General features: G+C 39.0%; 1 protein-coding gene across 3 annotated transcripts in view; it reads left to right on the top strand.

Moving 5' to 3' along the window:
• MYLK (myosin light chain kinase) overlaps window positions 1-22458 on the top strand; it is a 204388-nt gene extending 181930 nt beyond the window's left edge. For all 3 annotated transcript variants that reach the window (XM_068687510.1, XM_068687511.1, XM_068687508.1), the window contains 7 exons: window positions 479-696; window positions 5906-6029; window positions 13407-13559; window positions 14629-14752; window positions 15974-16103; window positions 17042-17161; window positions 19162-22458. In XM_068687510.1, the coding sequence (XP_068543611.1) occupies window positions 479-696; window positions 5906-6029; window positions 13407-13559; window positions 14629-14752; window positions 15974-16103; window positions 17042-17161; window positions 19162-19421 (1129 nt within the window). In that variant the 3' untranslated portion in view covers window positions 19422-22458. The remainder of the gene's footprint in view (window positions 1-478; window positions 697-5905; window positions 6030-13406; window positions 13560-14628; window positions 14753-15973; window positions 16104-17041; window positions 17162-19161) is intronic.
• The last annotated feature ends 57 nt before the right edge of the window (window positions 22459-22515 follow it).

Raw genomic sequence — 22515 nt, 5'->3', positions numbered from 1 at the left:
TTCTTCCTTCTGCAGACATTCTTTGTCACCCTCAGCCTCCCTTCTTCCCAAATGCCTTTTTGCTAATCTACTGTAAGTTTTGTCCTTTTCTACGACCCATCCCATACTTTGGGATCATACTCTTGATCCGTACTTTTTTCCCCTCCTATCCTGTATTGTAGTTTTCTTAATTTCTAAATTATGTCACCTGCACTTGTGTAGTAATGGAGCGTAGAAGGGAGGAAAGTAGTGAGAAACATCAGTTTGGAGTCTGGAGTGGTGGCATGGACACGTCAGAGGTCTGACAACCACATTGCATGCAATTGACAGCCTGGTGCAGGTGGCTGAACGATAAAGGATAATGCCATTAAGAAATGTAGATTGTATTCTGGAGTGACTACTGCAAGCTTGAAATATTTGGATTTGTGTAAAGGAAATAGTTTGATTACTCTCAAAATGAAAATGGTACAGAAGCCCTCTTTTTTTCTGTCTTTGCTAGGGTTTCAGGAGGAGAACTCTTTGAACGAATTATTGATGAAGACTTTGAACTGACAGAGAGAGAATGCATTAAATATATGAGACAGATTTCAGAAGGAGTTCAGTACATCCATAAGCAGGGTATTGTGCACTTGGATTTGAAGCCAGAAAATATTATGTGTGTCAACAAGACTGGTACAAGTATCAAACTCATTGACTTCGGACTTGCAAGAAGATTAGGTAATGACTTTTCTTTTTCAGTATGATATGGGGAAGAGGACGGGACAAGCGTTAAATCATTCTTACCATTATATTCTTCCATTTAAATGAGTAAACAGACATGTTTTATACAAATAAGTATGAAATTAGTAAAAAATAGAAAAGTGGAAAATAACACATTCCAGAGAGAGAGGAGGGCACCTCATCTTTGAAAGTTTGCAGAAAGTAGCTGTTTTTTTCTGTGACCATGGTATACCTGTAGATTGCAAGGTAAAATATACAAAAGTACTAATATTAACAAATATTACATTTACTATGAGAAATTGTAAAACACTAACTTTCTAACTCTAAGACATGGAACAAAACCTCAATCTGCATGAGTAGTATTACAAATATTTGAAACTTTTTCAACAGCAGGATTTAAGGTGATGCTCCTGAAAACTTTCAAGTATGGATAGTTACACTGAATTTACACCTACCCATTAGTGTTCTCATTTTCCATCCTAACTAGCAATATATTGTTATATATGTAAAATATAGGAGGAATTCTATAAAAAGGTGTGCTTTGGTCATGTTTAAAATGACTAATAAAATAATACTACTTAAAATAATACAATGGGGAGGGAGAAAAAAAAAAAAAAGTTCCATTTGACAAGCTCCTCCTCTTCCTCTGGTGTTTTTAGTTGTTTCTTTTCATTCATTCTGGACTAAGTTTTCCAGCATGATCTGCAATCTTGCAATCTGAAAGCCAAAGACCATGGAGGATTCTTCTCTTCATATTGTTCATTGTCAACTTAGCTTTAGAAGGCAGCCCTCCAGTTGTGTTCAGTGTTAATGCCAAAATCACACACTGATCTTTTTTTAATCCTGCACTTTCACAAGAGGGAAAATAATAATAATTCCAAGAATTAAAAGGAGCTAACACACTTTATGAAGATGTTATGCTGGCTGAGCTGAGATTTGTCACTCTTTTGCCATTAAATTGATTAGAACAACTCTGAATAAAGTTGCCTACAGCTACATTCTTAGTTATAATCTTTCCCCTTCACTCTTTAAATAAAATTATAATTAATATTTATTAAAAAAAGAACATTTTAATGAGAGTAAATTTTGAAATTGAAACCTGTTTTATATTACCTGCTATATTCTGCTCATCCTACTTCTTTTGATACTTAAGTAACAGACTATAACATACCCAAGAATATAATATTGCTAAAACAACCCAAAAATGGTATGTTGAAAAAATAGGGAAAAACAAATCTGCTTTTCAGATTTCAGATATTCAACTCCAAAAGCGCATTGCATGAATCTTGGGCACAACATTATATGAGTCTTGGAACTCAGAGACCTAAGCGTTTATTTCATTCATTAAAAAACACGTGGCACCATTTATGTTCCTTCACCAGTGGTGAGATTTTTGTTACCAGCTGTGTGAAAGACTTCATCTCCGGATGTTCCAGCTGTCAACCTGGGAAACCATACTTTTACTGCTGAAGTGAGTGGTTTTCAACAGCAACAGATAGGCACGTAACAACAAAACACCTTTTTATAGAAATTTCTTCAGCTACCTTCGTAACTTGACACCCCAGTTAAAGCCACATTCAGCAAAAGATGCTGTTTTCAGTGTCTCATTCATACCCATTAGGTTTTCCATTTTTCTGTTAACATAGAGGCATCACTGTATATTGCATGGCTGATACTAGTTTGCGAGCTGCTACAGTCATGTCATATGTGGCAAATCTCTAACCTGTATATAACTTTTTTTTTCTTTTTTTTTTCTCTTTTTTTTTAATGTCAAAATATGAGAGCTATGGGCACTGAACCTGATTTTGGTTATACAATGCTGTACATTCATTTGGCTTAATGTGTTGCTAATTCTTGCAAAGTTACATTGTAGGTACTTGCTCTTTCTTTCACCAGCCTGCTGTTCTGGACAACGCGGGGTGTGTGGCATTTCCATAGCAAGAGAAAGTGCCCTCCCGTTCCATGCCCCCGATGTTCCATTTGCTAAAACAATTTTTACTACGTGACCTCTTTTTGCTAATTGTCTTACATGGAGAACTGACAGCACATTCCTCCATTTGTGTTCCTTCAAGCCTTGTGATTTTGAAATTGACTGTCAAAATCACTTTGATGAGATAGATGTGGGATTAGGAGCCCTCGTGCTGTGTCCGTGACCCCGATGCAGCAGATAGCTCTCAACCAAGGGACTGCCAGAGGGAACAGTGACTGATTTTGCATTTCAGCTTCTGAGATTTATTTCTAATTTTTTTGTAACTAACGCAAACTGATGGTTCTAAATATTCATTGTTTCAATCAGTTTTAGAGAAAATAGAATCAGCTCCTTCTGCCATCATTTGCTGCAGCTAATTAGTTTTCTTATACTGTCAGGAAATACCAAAGCCGCAGTGGGATATTTTCCTGACCTTTTTTGGTGTGCTGAGGAACACATGTAGAAAACTGTTTAAGATAAACTTCTTGAGCAGAAGAGAACGGGTTTTGAGTACTGTAAAGATATTTTTTTATTAATCAGTTGACTATACACAGTGCCGGCAACAGTTTGCAGCTAGCTTGTCAGCTTTCTGTCTGAACTAAGTGATATCCAAACACAGATCCTACTGTGTACCAAGCTTGTAAACATCTGGGTAAAGAGTTGACATATTACTGCACAGAAAAGGTCTTATTCTCTTCTTTTTTTTTTCTTTTATACACAGAAAATGCTGTATCAGTTCTTTCACTTTGTATGCTTGCACTCAAATGCCGTGTTTTCAAAAAATGTTCCTCTGACCTATGGGCAGCACATTTCATACACCAGCCTTTTACATACACAGTGGCTCATGGTAGTTTACACAGTGCATAGAAAAGCTTCCAAACTTGGATGTGAAAATCCCAGCCTGAGATTTAGACAATCACAATGAAGCTTTTAGAAAATAGGCTCTTTGTGACAAATTTTGGTAATTTTTCATAAGGACAGGTGGAAAAAAAAATGGGGAAAATGGTATCTTAGGCTTCCTGTTTGTTTTTGGAAAGAATGGGGGATTTCTCATTACCTCTATGGAGAAGACGTCCTCATTTTAGCTAAATCAATTTAGGTTGGATATTAGGAAAAGGGTCTTTTTGTTGTAGGAAGGCTCTGGTTTCATTAGTATAGGGATGCTGTGGGATATCTTTTGCACGTGCTTTTTTTAAAGGCTAATCAGGCAGGAAGGATCTTGATGCTGGTGAACCTGCATGGGGAGAACAGAGTTCTCTCTGCATAGAGAGGTCTCTGAAAGCAGAGATTACATGTGAAAATGAGGTTTCCACAATTAATTTATTATCAACACATCTGAGCAGTGCAAAAAGTGTTTCACGACATTCAAAATGAGAAACTGACACAACTGTGAGCGAATTCACTATGGTGGTGCCTAAATTACCTGCAAGCATACCATTCAATCCTGAGGGAAGTTCTTTACCCCATATATCCTTCAATTTTCATGTTGTAAAGTGGGGATTTACATAAATCATAAGAGTACCAGCATAGATGCATGCTTACATTTTATGAAATGACTAAACAGTTTTAAGTGGAGGTAACTGTAAATGCATCATCAGAATTTGGATCAGCATTTATGTTGCAAAGTATGGTAATGGAAGTTTGAGTCAATAAAAATGCTCTGTACTGATTCAGTGTTGTGGACAAGCAGCTTTTATTGTAGTCTTCTCAAAACTTTGACCTGCTATTTTGTTTTGTTTTTCTCAACCTTTTCTCTTGATAACAGAGCTGCAAATCTCTGCATGTGGTTACCTTAGCAGAAGCAAGATTGGAATCTGTTACATCTGTTTTTCTTCCCATTCATATCTGCTTTGTTTAGATGGTAATCTCTTTGGGAGAGGGATGGTTCCTCTCTCTATCATTGTACTGTGCTTAATCTGGACACTACTCTTGCACAAAAGATAAGCACAGTGCAATGTGTCTCACTTAAGGCAAATGCTGATTATTCAGGCACATGTGCAGACTGGACACAAGTATCTCAACCTAAATCCAAGCCTGTTTGAAGTCAGAAACAATTTATCTCCTGACATATTTCTACTTTTATAATACTTTTTTTTTAAATTGTGACTGTGTTTTTTTTCCCATCACTAATTTATTCCTTATAGTTTCCTTCCTGCCTGCCCTTGCTTATTCTTTTCCTCTTCTTCCCATCCTATTTAGAATAGCCATCAAAGAAACTGAGCCTATTGAGATTTACCTAGTACCTTCTTAGTGAATTACATTGTGTTTCATACTATCAGTAAAAATTAGACGTATCACTCCTAGTTGCATACTGGTAGCATAAACTGGTAATGTTAGATTCTGTATTGGTTCTTATTCTACCTTCATCACTACATTTTCCAGTAGAGTAATACCAGTCGGTCAGCACAAGAAAGATGAAGACAAAGTTCCTATGTCCTATGTCATGATTCTTACAGTTCATATTGCTAGCAGTAGCTTGGTTGTGGATCATTTCAGAAGCATCCACAAGCAGAGCTAAATGTAAGATATCTCCCCTTTTTTCACCACTTTGGGGCTCCAGAGGTATGCTTGTAGTCATGTCTGGTTTCAAGAGCAGGCTCAAACCCACTTTTATTGATAAGGTAGTGATCCATTAGGTGTGTGTCATCTTGTTTTCTTGTTTCACCTCCTATCTGTGACACTTGCGACCCGGTATTGATTCTCTTTCCTCTTTAATCTATAAAAAATATGTTGGATTAAAATAAATATTTCTTGTTATTATAACTTTATCATTACTTTATCTCTGCCATAAAATACAGATCCCTGGGCTTTAATAAATCTTGAATAATTTGTGAAAACTCATCTTTAACCGTAGAATCCTGAAATCCTCTTGTGAAGCTGCTTATAGCAATGGAGGCTCAAACACTCGTGTACTTCAGAACATGCAAACCTAATTAAACACTAAAAGTTCTCTTCTTTCTTAGTCCTGGTGTTGTGCAAACTCCTTGCAATAATAACCTTCTTAGAATGTGCCTTGTACTGTGTGGTAAAGGATGCTTAACATGTCGTTCTTTTTTACTATTCACGTGTCAGCTGAGACAATAGCAGTTCAGGCATGATTTATGTTTTTCAGGTAAGAATCTTTAACAAAACCACAAATATGAGAGCAAAAGTGGTTTTTCTGTTGTTGGAGAATAACTGGAGAATTCTTAAATCCTGCATGCAGCAGTTAACAGTTTTCTCTTTCATTCTTCACAGAAAGTGCAGGTTCTCTGAAAGTTCTCTTTGGGACACCTGAATTTGTGGCTCCAGAAGTTATAAACTATGAACCTATTGGATATGAAACAGATATGTGGAGTATAGGAGTTATCTGCTACATCTTGTGAGTACTTTGCTATTTGTGACTCAAATCCTTACAGTTTATGAACACATGAAATTTCCATCAACTCCTCAGTGTTCTTCAAATTTTTATTTATTTATTTATTATTTTATTCTACTGCAACCTCCAACATGATTAATAAAAATTCTCTGTTGTCTAAAGGGTATAACTGGTGAACTGCAGAATTAGAAGTTCTGGAAATTTAGCCATTTAGTGTTATACATCCTACATCATAAACCAGCAACACTTCATCTCATTTAAAGGACAACGTGTCAGTATTTTATTATTAACTTCAAACTATTATTCCTTCAAGCTGTTTGAGAAAAATGTTTGGTCATGTGCTAAGTATCTTCCTATTCTTTTATTCTCAAGAGAGACGATTTTTGTGAAATTTGGGGGTCTTTTTATTCAGGGTACATCTTCTGCAGGACAGACTAAAATACTCCAGCATTACTTTATCTGTTCACGGTGCATTTTCATTTATTATTAAATGCAAACTATTAGATAAATATTTTTTATAAGTAGCATGGATAAACCTCATGGAAATACTTTGGAAGGTTGGTGTGTATTTGGTGTGATCTTTATATGTGATTTGATAACGTGATTATGAACTTCAGAGGGCTTAGAGAAATGTATATGGAAATAGCATCTCCCAGGTCTCATGCCTGGTACATCAGTTGATCTTCCTCCAACTGTGACATAAAAAACATCATACCATATAAACGAATGAAATGGGAAAGTCAATTTGGAGCACGGTTCTTTTTCCCTCACTCTAGTTTCAATATTCAGGAAAAGGGAGATGTACTTTTCACTTGTTCTTTTAAAAGGCTTCTGTCGATGCTTTACTTTGTTCTGTAAAAGAACCCCCCCTCCCTGGCCAGCCTCGTCCCTGGCAGCTGGCAATGCGGAGGTGTTTGCCTCGCCTTTACTCAGTCTGTCAGTGATTCTGCTTGCCTTATCAGCCTATTTTTGTTCTCATATCCTTCTCATTTCCAAACTAAGCAAAATCATTTTTTCTCTAGTCCTGTGCAAAAGCTACTGCATCAACTTTCTTACTCCCAGCAAAGACTTTGAATGTTTCTGTTATTCAATTCATATGGGAAGTGTGCTACACTTTTCAAGGTCACTTTGCTCTGCCAGTTTATTTACAGGACCTTTATTTTCCATTCACTTTCAGCATATTTTTTTTCTGGACCTTGAAAGCTCGTTTGGATCATTCTGTAGTTCAAATAATTTAGACCACACAAGCTGTAATCAGAAGACAAATGCATTTATTTCTCTAGTTTCTGAGGCCTCCTGAGTTACAGAGCACTGGAAAAGTGGTGCAGAGATCCCAGACTGCCTGCATGGCTATGGAAAAATCACCAGTGAAATCAATGCTGCATTGCCCTCTAGAGGCCTTTTACACATTAAGGAACAAAGCATTCACAGGAGACACGCACATTGGAGGGTTTTAACATCTTTTGCTTTTGTCTGTTACCAAAGTATATGATGAGGTTTTGTGTACTTGCAGTATAAGCAGGTAACCTATCATGTGAGGTGCCAGACAAGCCCAGAAGAAGTCAGTGGCAGCAGCTGTGTGTCTTCCCATGTCATGTAGCCAGGGCTGCTGCTCATGTACGTTACAGGTGGGTCACACCATCATCGTCTAAGTAGGCAAGGCAAACGGAGCAGGTGAAACAGAGAGGGAAAAGGTGAAATGTCTCACCAAAGGTCAGTCTGCTGGCAGCGGCACGACTGCAACTTCCCAGTTCTTCTGTGCCACCAGAAGATACCTGGATGCTGTAATGTTCAGCTGATAGGACTGGGGTGGTTACACCTGATCCGATGTGCCTTGTGAAATATCTTGTGAAATAATTTGTTTGCTAATGTGTCTAAGCTTGTTTAAATCCCCATGAGGGAAAAGTAACATTACCCAAATGCAATGAAAATCATCTCATTTTCGATGCCTAACTATCACCACAATAACAATCAGCAGTAGTAATCAGCATTTGTTTCTTGCCATCAGAATAAAGTAACAGAAGTGAGGGGAGAGGTGTGAGTCATCGCTTGGACTTTCCCTTCCCACTCCAGAGTGACAGGCTCCAAATCTGTCTTCACTTCCTAAAGTCCAGCTATTTTTGCAGACTTATAACTGTGAGCTACGATCCAAAAGGGACCATCACATCACCATTACAGAATGCAAATAAAAGTCACTGAGAATTGGATCTCTCATTAGTTGTAACTCTGCTTTCCTGTTTTGATTGTGAGCTCAGAACTGCCAAATCTCATTCACAAAGTGTGAGACTCACTCCCTTGGTGTCTGCCTCACATACCATCGCTGGTTTGTAACTTAGCATTTACATCCTCCCTCTCTCTGATGTGGTGAGTGGGGTCATGAAGGAAGAGGTGACCACTGCTGAGGCACTGGACCTAAGGACAGGTCTGCTACAGGTAGCTGATGGCCCAAAGCTGCTGCTGTGTCCATCATATGCCTTAAGGGAAACTGCAGAAAGCATTGCGTGACTTGACAACACCTCTTTTCTGGTAGGATTCAGGAGAGTTGAGAGCAGCCTAGAGAGAAATGTGTTCCTGGTGTGTCCTGCACAACAGAAATAAAACCCAGGCTCCACAGAGAGCTATCGAAGAGATCTTTGTGGGTGAAGGGTCTTCCCTGCAGAAGAACTAATGGGTGGGATGTATCCTCAAGTAAGAAACGGAGTGAAATCAGTCCTTCAAAACCCTTCAGGAAAACCTCTCTCCTTCTGCCATGCAGGCATAAATACAGATATTGCACTCTGCTGGGTTGCTGCATGTCTTCCTTACAGCATGAGTCACTTAATCCTACAACTAATAGTGTACCCTTTCCACATTTCTAAGCTATATATTAAAGCCTCTTAATCTTTCTGGATAACTCATTTAGTTGTGTCTCTTCATCACTCTCTGTTCTTCCTTAAATTTCCCTATTTGTATTCTCCACCTCATGCTTTTTATCTTCCACTTTTATCTTGCTCTCTGTCCTGTTCTGCATCACAGTACTGTCCCAGATATTTAAGTTGATATATTGCCTTTGAAGTAACAGGCCACAAATATTATAGCTTGTGTATATCATCTCCATTTATGTCTATTTCAGTGTTTCTTTTTGTGTTTGCAGTAACCTTTATCTAGTGAAGGTTAAAACCTCCTGAATTCTTTCCAGCTCTTTCTGTCCAATTTATTTTACTAAATTTGTTTTTTTGGGTGGTGTGTGTTTGTTTGTTTGTTTTTTCTATTTCTAGTTATTTTCCAGTGATACATTTGGATAGCCAGTAGTTCCAATATTTAGTAATCTGAAGCAACTTCTAAATTCTATTTTATTTTGGGACTTTGACAAAGCACAGCACTCTCTGCTGACTTGCATTCGGCTCTATGTCATATTAAAATTTTAAGCCTTGTTAATATAAATATGAGAGAGCATGCCTTGTTCTTTCAATAAAGCAAGTTAAGAGGCCTTTGATGTCACAATTCTACTGCTCAAAAGGCGATGAATAATTTGGTCAGTGGCACTGGCAAGGTGTGATTCCACATTAATCCACCAGGCACGTAAAAGTAGGATGAGAGCAGAGTACTCGCCCAGCTTCAGCAATGAGCTGCATTCGTTTACATGGGTCTCAGTGGTCCATTTCTTCCCTTTGATGACTGGTGCAGGTGTGAGTCAGATAAGGAAAAGATTGTTTTGTACTGTGGATGCAAGTCTTCAACAAAGGTCTAAGTATTAGACAAAAGTCTAATTATTTGTTTTATTTCACTTGTAAAAGAATTAAATTACTACATGTTCTTCAGGGTGCAGTTATTATTATCCCTGCCTAAATGGGCTTCTTTAGCATGACCTGCACAGTTTTTATCAGATTGAGATAAAGTTCTCTTCATACTGAAATTTGTTGCTTTTTTCACCATTAATGCAATGCAAAAACAGTAAGGAGGAGCTCAGTGTCAGCAGCTGCTGCTGTAGACACTGCTTGCAGAGGAACGCTCAGAGTCTGACTTTTTGGGACATGCAGCAAGCTCATCTTTCCTGGATTAGTGACAGTGAAATGCTGTGGTGTTCGTTACACAGGCAGTAAGACTGGTGACTACATTGGCCCCTTTTGATCTTAAGATTTCTAAACCTGCCCTGAGAGCTTCATTAGAACAGACCAATAAATGTTAAGGATCATCTAGAGGATAAAATATCTTTCTCCTTTATTTAGAAGTGGAAACCGTGAAAGACTTTTTAAACAAATGGTTCTTACCACGCCAGGAAGATGCCTGGTTAAGTAGCTGGAAAAATGTTTTCAGTAAACAACTTGCTTCTTGTCTAATAGTAACTTCACAGTGTAAGCTCAGTATTAATTTTCTGGAGAGGTAGCTCATCTTTATCACTTAGCTGCAGCATTCCAAAAAGAAATTGTTTCCATAATCTGTCAAAAGAGTTGCTGGGCTATTATTACTTTAAATGGCCATTAAGAAACGAACAACCAAGACTTAGGTCAGTGAGATCTGTGATAAAGATAAGAATTTCTGGGTATAACCTACATTAGTAGCTTTTTTTTTTTTTTTTTGGTTTTGGTTTGTTTTTTACTTTCTGTACACATATAAATTTGGCACAGCACATACAGAAATACAAAAATACGTTCATTGAAAGCTTGGAATGGGTACTGTTACACTGGGGTTTGGAATGGCAAAGCGAATGGCAGCTTAATGGGAACCAACCTGACAATTTACAAAATGCATGGAATGGGTCAATCCTACAAAAGCAATTAAGATTTTAGCAGATAATCCTGTCACGCAATGCTTAAAAAAAAAAAAAAAAAAAAAAAAAAAAAAAAAAAAAAGCCAAACAACCTCTTTTTAACCTCTTTAATTTTCTGTTTATCCTCATCTCTCAGAAGATGTGTGTGACACGCATTCCCTTTGCCCTGAAAGCTAGCTGTCTCTGAGATGTCTCTATAAACCCTGCATCTGCAATATCAGCGTGGAGCAATGGGCAATATCTGCAGCAGCCTCTTTAGCATGAAAGTGATTTCTCAATACAGCAGCTTTAATCTCTGGAAATAGGCCAAGCTATTATAGCACAAGAGCTGCATAATACTATTTGTGGTAATACTATGCAAAGGTCACATTTGCCATCCTTTGACAAAGTGTTGAAGGGAAATGGGATTGTTCTTGCTCTGCCTACCCAAGTGTTTCCCCTGGAAGTCTAACAGCATGAAGGAAGAAGACGTGCATCCCCTAAATTGATAATGAGTTAAAGAAATACCTCACAAACCTGTCATTTGTATAAATTGTGAGCTCTTTTATAAGCCACTGAATTGCTTGAAAGATTATTGTGCTTACTACATAGTCAAAAAAGACAAAAAATCGATATCTGGAAGCCAAAATCTAGACTTGCAATATGGATGAGATCTTTTCACCTCCTAAAACATTATGGAGAACGATGGTCTATGACTACAAACAGGAAAAGGCAAGAGATTTAGGGTTTTGCAGGAGTGCTTTGCAGATTCGAGGACAGAGCTTTTGCATCAGCACCTGACCTGGCCAGGACTGCTGATGTGCATGAGGGCAAAACAGAGTCCTTCTCATTCTGCAGTGGCTACACCAGCTCGCCAGTGCTGTCAGGCATAAAACCTCTCCTGGCAAACTGTAAGTGTCAAAGACAGAGAACAGTTACGAGAAAGTAGGTTGGTTTTGTGAGTATTTTTTGTGTGTGTGTGTTAATCCTTCAGCTTTCTGTAACTTGTGCCTGCGATACATTCATAAATGGGTTGTGCCACCTTCTACATTTATTAAGGCAGGCTTCACATTTCTGTTTGAATGCACACCATATAATGGACAACAAGACAGCAGATTCCTTCTATTTTGATTTACCTTCTTCTGTCTGAGGAAAAAAACAACCTTTTATCTTCATCTCATGTATTATTACTAGCAAATTTCTGAAGTATACGTGTACGACTCTGCACTCCACGGTACTGCATACAGCTTCCAGAAATGGTAAAAGATTTTGTGTCTGCTTCGCCTGAGACTTCAAAGAGTGTCTTCCTGCTTTGCCTATAGAAGTAAAATCCATAAGAACAAATTCTGAATGAGATTTTGAATGTAACCAGTAACAAAACATAGCAAAATAATTTCACTGGAGATCATACTAATATTATTAATCTAATAGCTCACTTTATTCGATCCCTACTCTTTTTTTTTTTTTTTTAACCAATCTGTTCTGTGATATTCAGTGGCTTTGCAATATTTTTCCATACAATATTTTCAGAACGCTAATAAATTCCATTTATTTTTCCAAAGGAAAAAAACAAAAACAAAAACAGCACAACACTACTGTTGAAATGTAACTGGTTGTTTAAGAGAGTAGTTTACATGATTGTACAGAGAAAGGAAATAAAGTCTGTAAAATTTCATGAAGAATAGGTTATTATGTAAATTGCATGCCAGGGAGAAGACCTGGAAAACTGTATAGCTTGCGGTTCCAAGGAATAAAGCAACCTTTCGCCTGAATTTTTTTACTGAAAGGGTGAAATATACAGATACCAGAAGTATCTGGATGCACAAAGGTACAGTATAATAAACAACAAAGCTCAACGAGGGAAAGATACTCTGCAAAAATGACACTGTGATGTTCTGTAATTGCCTTTCACTTGCAATTTATCAGTTACATTGAGTTAAAAGCCTTGGAAGCTCAACTTATGTTATAAAAGAGTATTATTTCTATTTCACGCATCATGATGACTGACTGAGAACATAAAGACCAAAATACTTCTGGGTGCATCTGCATAACTCTAGAGCCTGCAGTGATGTGGGACTCTTTTATCTGGCAGTATAATTTGCGGCGGGGAGAGGGCTGAGTGTGGTTTTGTTTACAAAACAGCCCCTTGAATGTCCTGATTTCATGCAGCATTTTTCTTCCTGGCCTCTCTCTGCATAAATAAATGGAATAAAATGTACAGAAACCTGGATTTGATGGTAAGGGTAGTAAGGTCACTCTGAAAACATACATACACACACACAAAAAAATATATTCAACTGAATTTGGTGTGAAATTTGCAGTATTATTTATGCAGAACTACACAAGTCACTTGAAAAGCTGGTATGCTCCACTTTCACCTAGTTCCACTTCACTCCTCAAAAATCTTGGGAAGAGAGAAAGAAGCAGAAACATTTTCCTTTCAGTTTTGCAGTCAAAATTCTAGTTTCCTCCCCACATGGCTATCCGTAGTGAGCTTTGTGTCTTTTTTATTAAAAAGAAGGGGGAAGGCGAAGGGAGCTTTTACTGACAGAGCTCTGCAGGACATCAGAGCTGCTACGCAGGATTTTAATTTCCTCCATTTGCAAAATGTCACTGTTTGTTCTGTGTCCGTCTGTCTGTTCTGCCCCCAGGGTCAGTGGACTTTCTCCTTTCATGGGAGACAACGACAACGAAACCCTGGCCAACGTGACCTCAGCAACGTGGGACTTCGATGATGAGGCTTTTGATGAAATCTCTGACGATGCCAAGGACTTTATCAGCAATCTACTGAAGAAAGATATGAAGTAAAGCCGTTGGACTTGATACACTCTCTCTGTTTGCATTTAGCTGAACTTGCCATTCTTGTTTCCCCCGCTGTGAACCTCCACATCGCTGCAGGCACCTCTGGCAATACTTTATAAGGAGCTCCGCGTGCCCGCCTGTCTGTGTGTGCAGCTCCCGTTTAGTTTACAGCACAGGGGCTCAATGGAGGGCTTACTTTTAATCCTCTGCACGTTCTGCTTTTGCTTTCCTCCAGGCAAGATGCAGCCTGAGGCTTTGTGTGTCCCCTCGTCCTTTACTGTAGCGTGACCACTGTGTAAGAACTGCAGCTTCTGCATGAAATGCTCTGTCTTGATCTGAATGGGCTGCAGTTTCGCAAGGTTTAGCTCGCATGTTACTTTTTGAATGCGGTGCCTCTGAGTACCACAGCTTTCCTACAAATCTAGGAATTGGGCAAGAAAGAAAAAAAAACAGAGTTGGAAACCCTGTGTACGGGAGACCAAAAAAAAGGGACAAACCAAGGAGAGGAAACATTCTTCTTCCAATGAGTTTGCAATCGGATGGTAGAGAACAGAGGGTTACTTGTGTGTGCATCACGAACAAAATGGAGAATGGGTGTGGCTTGGTCAGAGAATTGGACATTTCTTTTTTTATTTTTTTTTATGTTTAGTGCTGCAGGGAAGGAGGGTATTAAGTGGTGGGAAAGGGGAAGTTTCCGTAACTGAAGAAAAGGAGATCTGGGACAGGGCAGGCATGAGGTAACTGGATCATTGCCATCGAGGCTCTGTTGTATATGTTCCATGCCTAAAACATATGGCTTTTCATGCTTTGTTTTGTAACGTTTTATTCACGCATGAAAATGCACAGCTTTCTCTCTCTCTCTCTCTCTCAAAAAAAAAAAAAAAAAAAAAAAGCTAAGAAATTGAGAAAGTGAGTTTGGGAAGAGAGCACGGCTGGGAAAGCAGTGGCATGTGATCTACGATGCTAAATTTAGGAAACAGAAAAATCAGCTCTGAGAAAAGAGAGAGAGAAATAATGTTAAAGCAGCTACCGTTAATGGCAACACTGACTAGTCTTTTTATGTAAAAACAGGAGTCGCTTAAATTGTACTCAATGTCTTCAGCATCCATGGCTGCAAAAAGACACCAAAAACATGGAAGCCAAAAAACTTTCCAAAGATAGGATGAAGAAATATATGGCCAGAAGAAAATGGCAGGTAACGAAGAGGATATACAAGTGTGCTTGTTATCCTAATAAGTCTCTGTATTTCTAATGTGTGTGATTCCAAGAAACACGTCGTGCCAGGCAGCTTCTGCTGCAAGGGAAAACTCTGGTGTGGGCAGTTTGTGAATGCAGTGAGCAGGTTTGGTGCCTATGGGCGAGCAGGAGGAAGGTGCACGGCTGCACACATGTAACACGTGAATCCGAGTCAGGCTACTGGAAGGCACAGGGGTCATGAGCCCAAGCGTAGATTTGCCTGTGCTTCTGGGGGTCTGAGTGCCTTCCCTCCCTGCCCGCTCTGTGCTGTTGAGGGCCAGGGGTTTATGTTACCCTTAAGAAATCTGAACACTGTGGTAAAAGCTTATCCACCTGGCCTGTCTAAAAATACCCTCATTTTGAGGTAGCTTCATTCTCCTAAACCCCTAGTGCCTGTCCTGTTGAGGCACCAAGCTCGGGATTCAGTCAGACTGAATTAACAGTTTTATTTGCCCTATCTGGTGTCCGTGTCTTCTTTTTTCTTAACGCTGGAACTGTTGTAGCAGGTCCATCTGTGCCGTTCTGATAGCTAGGGTAGTTGATACATAAAATGCTGGATCCAGCTTTTTAATTACCCTAAAAAAAATACTGATTTATGTAAATCTAATTATATTTCCTCTTACATTCTATTTTACGTGTTTCTTAGGAGCTCATGCAAGCTGTACAAAAATACACACGTCCGTACCAGGGCAATGTAGTTTGAGTGTATTTTAGTGTCCTGGTGGTTGATTCTCAAGCCTGTCAGAGGTCTGCTTCCATCATGCAGATGGTACTTTCTCATCCGTTTCGTATTAGCTGCTTGTTCATTCTTGATGAAACTCAGTCCAGCCCATAAGGCTATCGAGAAACCCGTCCTCCTCCAGAACTAAGTTCCAGTTAAACAGTACATAGCTTTTTTGCTGGCTGTCCTCTTGCACAGTGCTTCTTATCCTCAGCTAACAGAGACATTCATTTAGGTATGAGTTCATCAGGGGAAGTTTATATCTGCAACTAAATTTGGTAATTCAGACCAGCCTGCTCTGTCTCTCCTAAAACATCAGAGCTATATATAAGCAGTTTGTCCAACAATTCCAGTGCGGTTTGCAGAGATCCCAGCTAATTTGTCCGAAGCACCATTGTTACAGAAAATCACATGCTTTTTGGATTGGATTGATCAGAAGCCTTTTGTGTTATGTCTTAGAAAACAGGCCATGCTGTCCGAGCAATAGGAAGACTGTCATCCATGGCAATGATTTCTGGTATGAGTGGGAGGAAGGCCTCTGGGAGCTCGCCCACCAGCCCGATAAATGCAGACAAACTAGAGAACGAAGGTAAGAACCTTGCTGCACCACCTTTTTACCTCTCCATCAATCGTACTAAAACTTTCGACAAAATGCTAGAGACCAATTGTCAAGTAGGTTATTTCTGCTCTCTCTCTTTTGTTGTTACCTTTTTCTTTTTCTTTTTCTTTTTTTTTTTTTTTTTTATAAATATATATATATATCAAAAAGTCATTGTTCTTGTATTCTGCTATTCAGAATGCCCCAGTGTAAGTACTGGCAGTAAATTGTTCTCTTTTTAAAGGCAAGGAATTAAGGCAGATTTGTCAGCTGCACTTTGTATCAGTTTGGGAATGTGTGTTTATACAAAGATTGCAGTGATGTATTAGCTTCTCATGCAAGCGAGCAAGCAGTAAAGTATTAACGCTTGCTGTAACCAAGAGCTGTACTGGGGCTTAACCGTGCCTCTCAGACAGGAGCATTTCCAAAAAAAAATACAAGTAAAAAAAAATAATAATAATAATTAAAAAAGAACGTGCCTACATTATTCCCCTAAGTCCTAAGCTGAAATGTGGATTTGTGGTGTATATCGATCAGAGGTGCAGATGCTTGACACTTCTGGAAATGAAGCCAGTCATCCTGCCACTCACACGGACTGCGGGGGGCCTGATCCAAGTTGAAGTACTTTACCCCTCTGACAAGCAGATGTCTGGATTTGCATACAAGCAAATTCAAGGGGGAAAAAAATAACAAAGATTATTCATAGCATGGTTGGCCTGCATGTTGATTTCTTTCTATTTATGGTCTGAATAGTTGTTCAGTTGTGAAAGACTGGCACAGAACTAAGCAGTTAATGTCCTGACTGTCCCATCAGCCTTGAAGAATTAAGTGAATTAAATGAAAGATGCTTTCATTACCATAAAAAATGCAATGCATCTTTTGAGAACATCCCCTGTAAAATAACTAACTACCTTTTCAATCTCCTCCAGATGCTTTCCTTGAAGAAGTGGCTGAGGAAAAGCCCCATGTAAAGCCATATTTTACTAAAACCATCCTCGACATGGAGGTTGTGGAAGGAAGTGCTGCTAGATTTGACTGCAAAATTGAAGGTACATTCAATTAGCATATTTCTTTCTTTCTTTCTTTCTTTCTTTCTTTCTTTCTTTCTTTCTTTCTTTCTTTCTTTCTTTCTTTCTTTCTTTCTTTCTTTCTTTCTTTCTTTCTTTCTTTCTTTCTTTCTTTCTTTCTTTCTTTCTTTCTTTCTTTCTTTCTTTCTTTCTTTCTTTCTTTCTTTCTTTCTTTTTTCCCTGCCAGCTTTCTGCAGTGTGCTGTAGTTTAGCTCTTTTTTCCCTGTGTTACTGTTGTTTTGGTGTCATTTTGGTTTACCAATATCTGCATGTCACAGCATGGATGTGTTGTAGTAACAGAATTTACTGGGAGCAGCATGGGCTTGTTCTGTGCTTGCCATAGAGCAGGAGCCTCCAAGAGTCAATGTGTGAGTCACTAATTTACAATACCGAGTGGGAGCAGTAGGATGATTTTTGAGGGTCAAAACAATTAAAATGAAAAAAAAAAGAAAAAAAAAAAAAAAAAGATGCAATGTAGTGCCGTAAGTTGCAAGAATTACTCTTAGAGATTGATAAGCAGAAACTAAGAACAAGTAGGGAGTCATTGTCTGAAATGAAAGTTTCAGGTGACATTAAGATGACTTTAAGCTATGCATGCATTGTGTTAAAGGCAAAGAAGTTCCTAACTGTATTTGCAGAAGAAATAATAATATAATTGTGCTCATTACCAAAGTCACAGCTAGTAAGCAGCATGTGCTTGTTGTTGTTTTAACTTGCAAATTCAAGGAAGAAAATTCAGACTGGAATATGCAGATAGAACAAGTTTATGAGGGGACTCCTAAGAGCTTCGCTTGATCAGCCTCATACCCTGAAGGCTGACTGCTTGCATTTCTATTGCAATGAGACTGAAGCTCCTATGTTACAGCTGTTGACAAAAACTGGAGATTAGGAAGAGAAGAGCCGTTAAAACAAAATGGATAGAGTGGGTACCATACTGCATGCGTTAAAAATTAGACAATTTATAATTTTAAAATGAGTTTCAGAACCTGCTTCACTGACCTTCTGCTTGTTTCTGTGCTCCTAATCTCTTTCACTGCCTGTGTTTCCTACCTCACAGCGGAGATGTGAGGATGGATTATTGGTGCTGATGGATGCTCAGCGTGAGGGGTATGTGCCTAAGTACTGCATGGAATAAAACGGGTGGATGTTTGGAACCGCTGATGTTCTAGACTTTCCAGTGCATCTCTGTAATGTTCGTTGTGCACTAGGGATTCCTGCACTTTATTTCTGTTCAGCGGGAAGTCACCCTCTCGTCACAGTCCAGGACTTGGCTGAGATGAGCCTTTGGTTTGCTCCACCAGCCAAGAGTACTGTATAAGGGATTGTTCTTCAGCATGTACTGTACAGCCCTGCTCTGGGTGCTTCGAGTACAGCAGAGCCATTTGCTTCACAAAAGGCTTGGAAACTCCCTCCGAGCTGCATAATTAAAATGCTTTTCTTAGACTCCCTTGTTTATCCTAACAAAGACAAATGGGAAACGAGTTCCATGGTCACCTCACAGGACGGGCTGGTTTGTCAGGAACACAATAAGAGGAGGAAAATTCAGAACAGCTGCAACAAAGCAACCTGAGAAGGATTCTGAATTGTAGTTGTAGCCCTAAATACCATCCTCTTTACACCCTAAATCTCAGTGGTGGGAACTGCAGGTCCCACAAAAGCTGCACCATAAGGTAAGCCTCACACAAGCTATTAAGAGTCCCTTTCTGGCTGATGATCAAGACGTACGAAAAGCTGTCTGGAGACATTGAAAAAGTGATGGAAAGTGGTATCTAGACAGTACCTCAGAGCTAACTTTCAAAAAAAAAAATAAAAGAAAAAAAAAACTCAGATCATTTGCATTTATTTTACACTGAATTCATTGCAATATCTGTGTATCAGCATATTGCCATATCCATACACAGATGTGAAATTGGAGTTTAAAGTAATTACAGATGAGTTAATACTCGTTTATTGCAATTGCTGGTCTCTCTCCACTATTGCAGGCTATCCTGACCCTGAGGTAATGTGGTTCAAAGATGATCAGCCTGTCAAGGAGTCCCGTCACTTTCAGATAGATTATGATGAGGAGGGGAACTGTTCTTTGACTATTTCTGAAGTATGTGGGGACGATGATGCCAAATACACCTGCAAAGCTGTTAACAGCCTTGGGGAAGCAACATGCACCGCAGAACTCCTTGTGGAAACAATGGGAAAAGAAGGCGAAGGAGAAGGAGAAGAAGATGAAGAGGAGGAGGAAGAATGAAACAAGGCTCAAAGAAAAAAAAATTGATAAAAATATATTTAAAGACTCTCCTTATAAGGCTCAGAAAACCAAGTTATCAAAAGCACCTTGTGTGATACATAGGTCTTCGGGGGGTTGTTTTTTCAGCATGATCAGTTGATACCTGTTTGCTTCATGTATGGGCATTAATTGAAATCAGCAGGCAATCTAAGTTGCTAGCATGATTGGATTTACTTTAAGCAAGTCATCAAGTAAGTTGCCCAGTCTATTTTAAAATTAGAATGTATGGAAAACAAGTTACAATTATATTCTGAGCTTCTTAAAGCAAAGCAGTATGGTAACTGAGCTCATAGCTCTATAACATCACTTTCCTCAGCCAAAACTGCAGCTAAGTTGGCTCCCTAAGGTTTACTTTACAAGGAATCATTTGCCAGACATGCAGTGAATCTCTCCAGTCCAAAGAAACACGCTGCTCCCAGAGCAGGAGCTTCTATAAGGGAAGGTCTGATACAGCCAGCATTGCAATTTCTATGTTGGCATGATTCCTTCTGCATTTGTTTTAAATGTAATTTCATTGTCCTAACTTCAGACACATCTACGGCCCTTTCTCAGCATGCTGTTGGTGCAGTTCTAATCTTATCAACTTTCCCTTATAGAACCTGTCACCTCAGCGCAGTTACAGCTGCCGACTTAAGAAACAGACCGAAAGACTGCAAAGACAGGATATTTTCTGTTGTTCTGGTCAGTTTAATATTGATTTATGATTCATATATATGCTGCTGTGAGAAGGATGTTATTGCACAATCAGTGGCTTCGATGTGCACGTGAGTGAATGGAATCACAGGTTAGTTAAAAATTCACTTGCATTTGTTTGGCAATTGCAAAACAGATTTCAACTGATGGTAAGCTGGAAACTCCCATAGATTTTTGGAGTAGTCAAAAAAAGACAGTAGTCTGGATTAAAAACTCCTTTATACTTAGCAGTTTCCAAAGAATCTTAACCTATATAGGACCTTATTTGTACCTTATGAGCTTGACTGTCTTGTTTTCGTCTTGAACCTGCACCAGTAAGGCTGTTGCCTTTTTTTAAAATGCAGAAAAAAAATGAAACAAAAAAAAAAATCCAAAACCCTGCGTTGTTTTTTTTTTTTTTTTCTCAGAAATTGTTAATGCACTCAAGATTTAATAACTTTGCTTTCCTTTCACAGTATTGGCACTTTTTAATTTTTTTTTTTTTTTGTTGCTGTTGCTCAGAGGTAATATCAGCGGCTGAAAGGTGATAAGCATAATCCAGAAAGTGTCTTATATCTATGTATCATTCCAAAAGTGAATCTTTTTCTTTTCCACTTTGTGTGTAAAGTGCAACCGTTTGCATTTCAAAGGTTACCTCTTTAAAAAAAATACCTTAAATCCTCACAATTAAGTAGTCAGTGTACTTTATTACAGATGTGTACAATATCAACCTTAGGTTGTTTGATATTACCTAGTTGTGTATGTGTTTCATATGATTTGCTCTTCAACATTCAAAGCTCAACTAATGTGGATGACACAATGGTTTTTAACTGCTTTACTCTTTGTTGCTAAGTTCAGATTGCCAGCATGTCTTTTCCTTTTCAATTGATAAAGAACTCTTGTTATACTAAACACAGTATTGCCACAATTCCTTATACAGAAAGGTTTTAATCTGATTTAGAGCATACAGAGCTTTTCTCACGTTTTTAAATGTTTTAGGCAACAATGGGGTGTATTTTGTACCTTAATAAAAATATGCTAATGTTTTCCCTGTTTGTTAAACCATCAGAATTGCAAAGATGAGAACGCTACGGCTGTAGTTACTCACAGTTCCTAAATAAATAATACCACAAAGCATGCTACTTGTATACTCTATTGCAGGCGTCACTGCGGTCACATTGGCTGAGCAAACCAACAGCTGCGGTCTTTTCCTATTCTGTCTTGAGACCTGCCTGGCACAAAAACGGGTGAGGTGGCAACAGTGAAACTTGCTTGGTCTTTGCGGTTCTGCTGCGCTTCTCCTGTCCCCTCAGCACAGGCGAGCGCTGCAGGGAGGCTGCTCCGTCCCAGTGCCATCAGGTGCAGCGTGGGGCTGGCACGACTTACAGCTGCATGCTCTGCCATGCATCTCCAGCCTCATCGCTTGATCACAAGCGTAAACGTGGATGGGACACCATGGCAGCTCTGGTTTTCTCTTACATTTGAGAATTCCTGATGACAGGGAAATGTACAGTCCAGAAAGACTGCAGGAGCAAGAGGGGAAAAAATAGGAAAGGTGCATACTTACACCAGTGTTCCTAGGTACTATAAAGATGAAGGTATTTAACACCTTTGCTTACACTGCCTTTCTGCAGACCTTTCAACACACAGTCCAAAGCAGCACGGGCCATGCAGGACGATGCAGAAAGTCCCTAAGGCAAAGGTTGCGAAACATCTGCTTGTAGCAACACGTTTCTTGAGCAAACCTTCAGCCCTTGAAACAGTTGTCTTTGCAAGATGGACTCTACCAGCTTGTGAATGTAGTGGAATGTACTTAACTTTATTCACTGGCTGCTGGTTTCCATTCAGATAGTTGCGTTTATAAAGCAGTAAAAGACATAGGTTTGATAGCCTGAGACCTGGGCATGGCAAGGTCTGTAGGATCGTGTACTGGGTATCAAAATCCACAAACAATATTGGTGATACTGCACAGATTTTTCCCTTCGCTCTCCTCGTTTAATAGTCCTTCAGCAGCCTGCAGGCTATAAACTGCCTCTTTTTCCCCAAGGACATAATGCGCTTGCCATCCTTCTGTTGCTGCCTGTTAACATCCTTTCTAGACTGCAGGAAAAAATGATCTGCAAAAATGGTGTGATACGTTCCTAATTCAACTTTGAGCAATTGATTCCAACTTGTATTTAACCTTGATTTTTGTTTTCTGTTTGAAGAATAGGAGAAAGACTATTCTATTTTAACTGAAGAAGGATATTTTATGTACTTGAAACCGTGTTTAATTTTGCCAGCCATCCTGATTGGTCTAATAAAGGGTATTACCTCTTCCTCCAAACCTCGTCTTGTTTGTATAATGTTCAAAGAGAGCCACACTTGGGGTGTGGTGGGGTTG

This window comes from Anas acuta, chromosome 6 (assembly GCF_963932015.1).
Source record: "Anas acuta chromosome 6, bAnaAcu1.1, whole genome shotgun sequence".
Lineage (NCBI taxonomy): Eukaryota > Metazoa > Chordata > Aves > Anseriformes > Anatidae > Anas > Anas acuta.
Note: the sequence above shows the minus strand (reverse complement) of the source record. Positions and strands in the feature narration are given on the sequence as shown.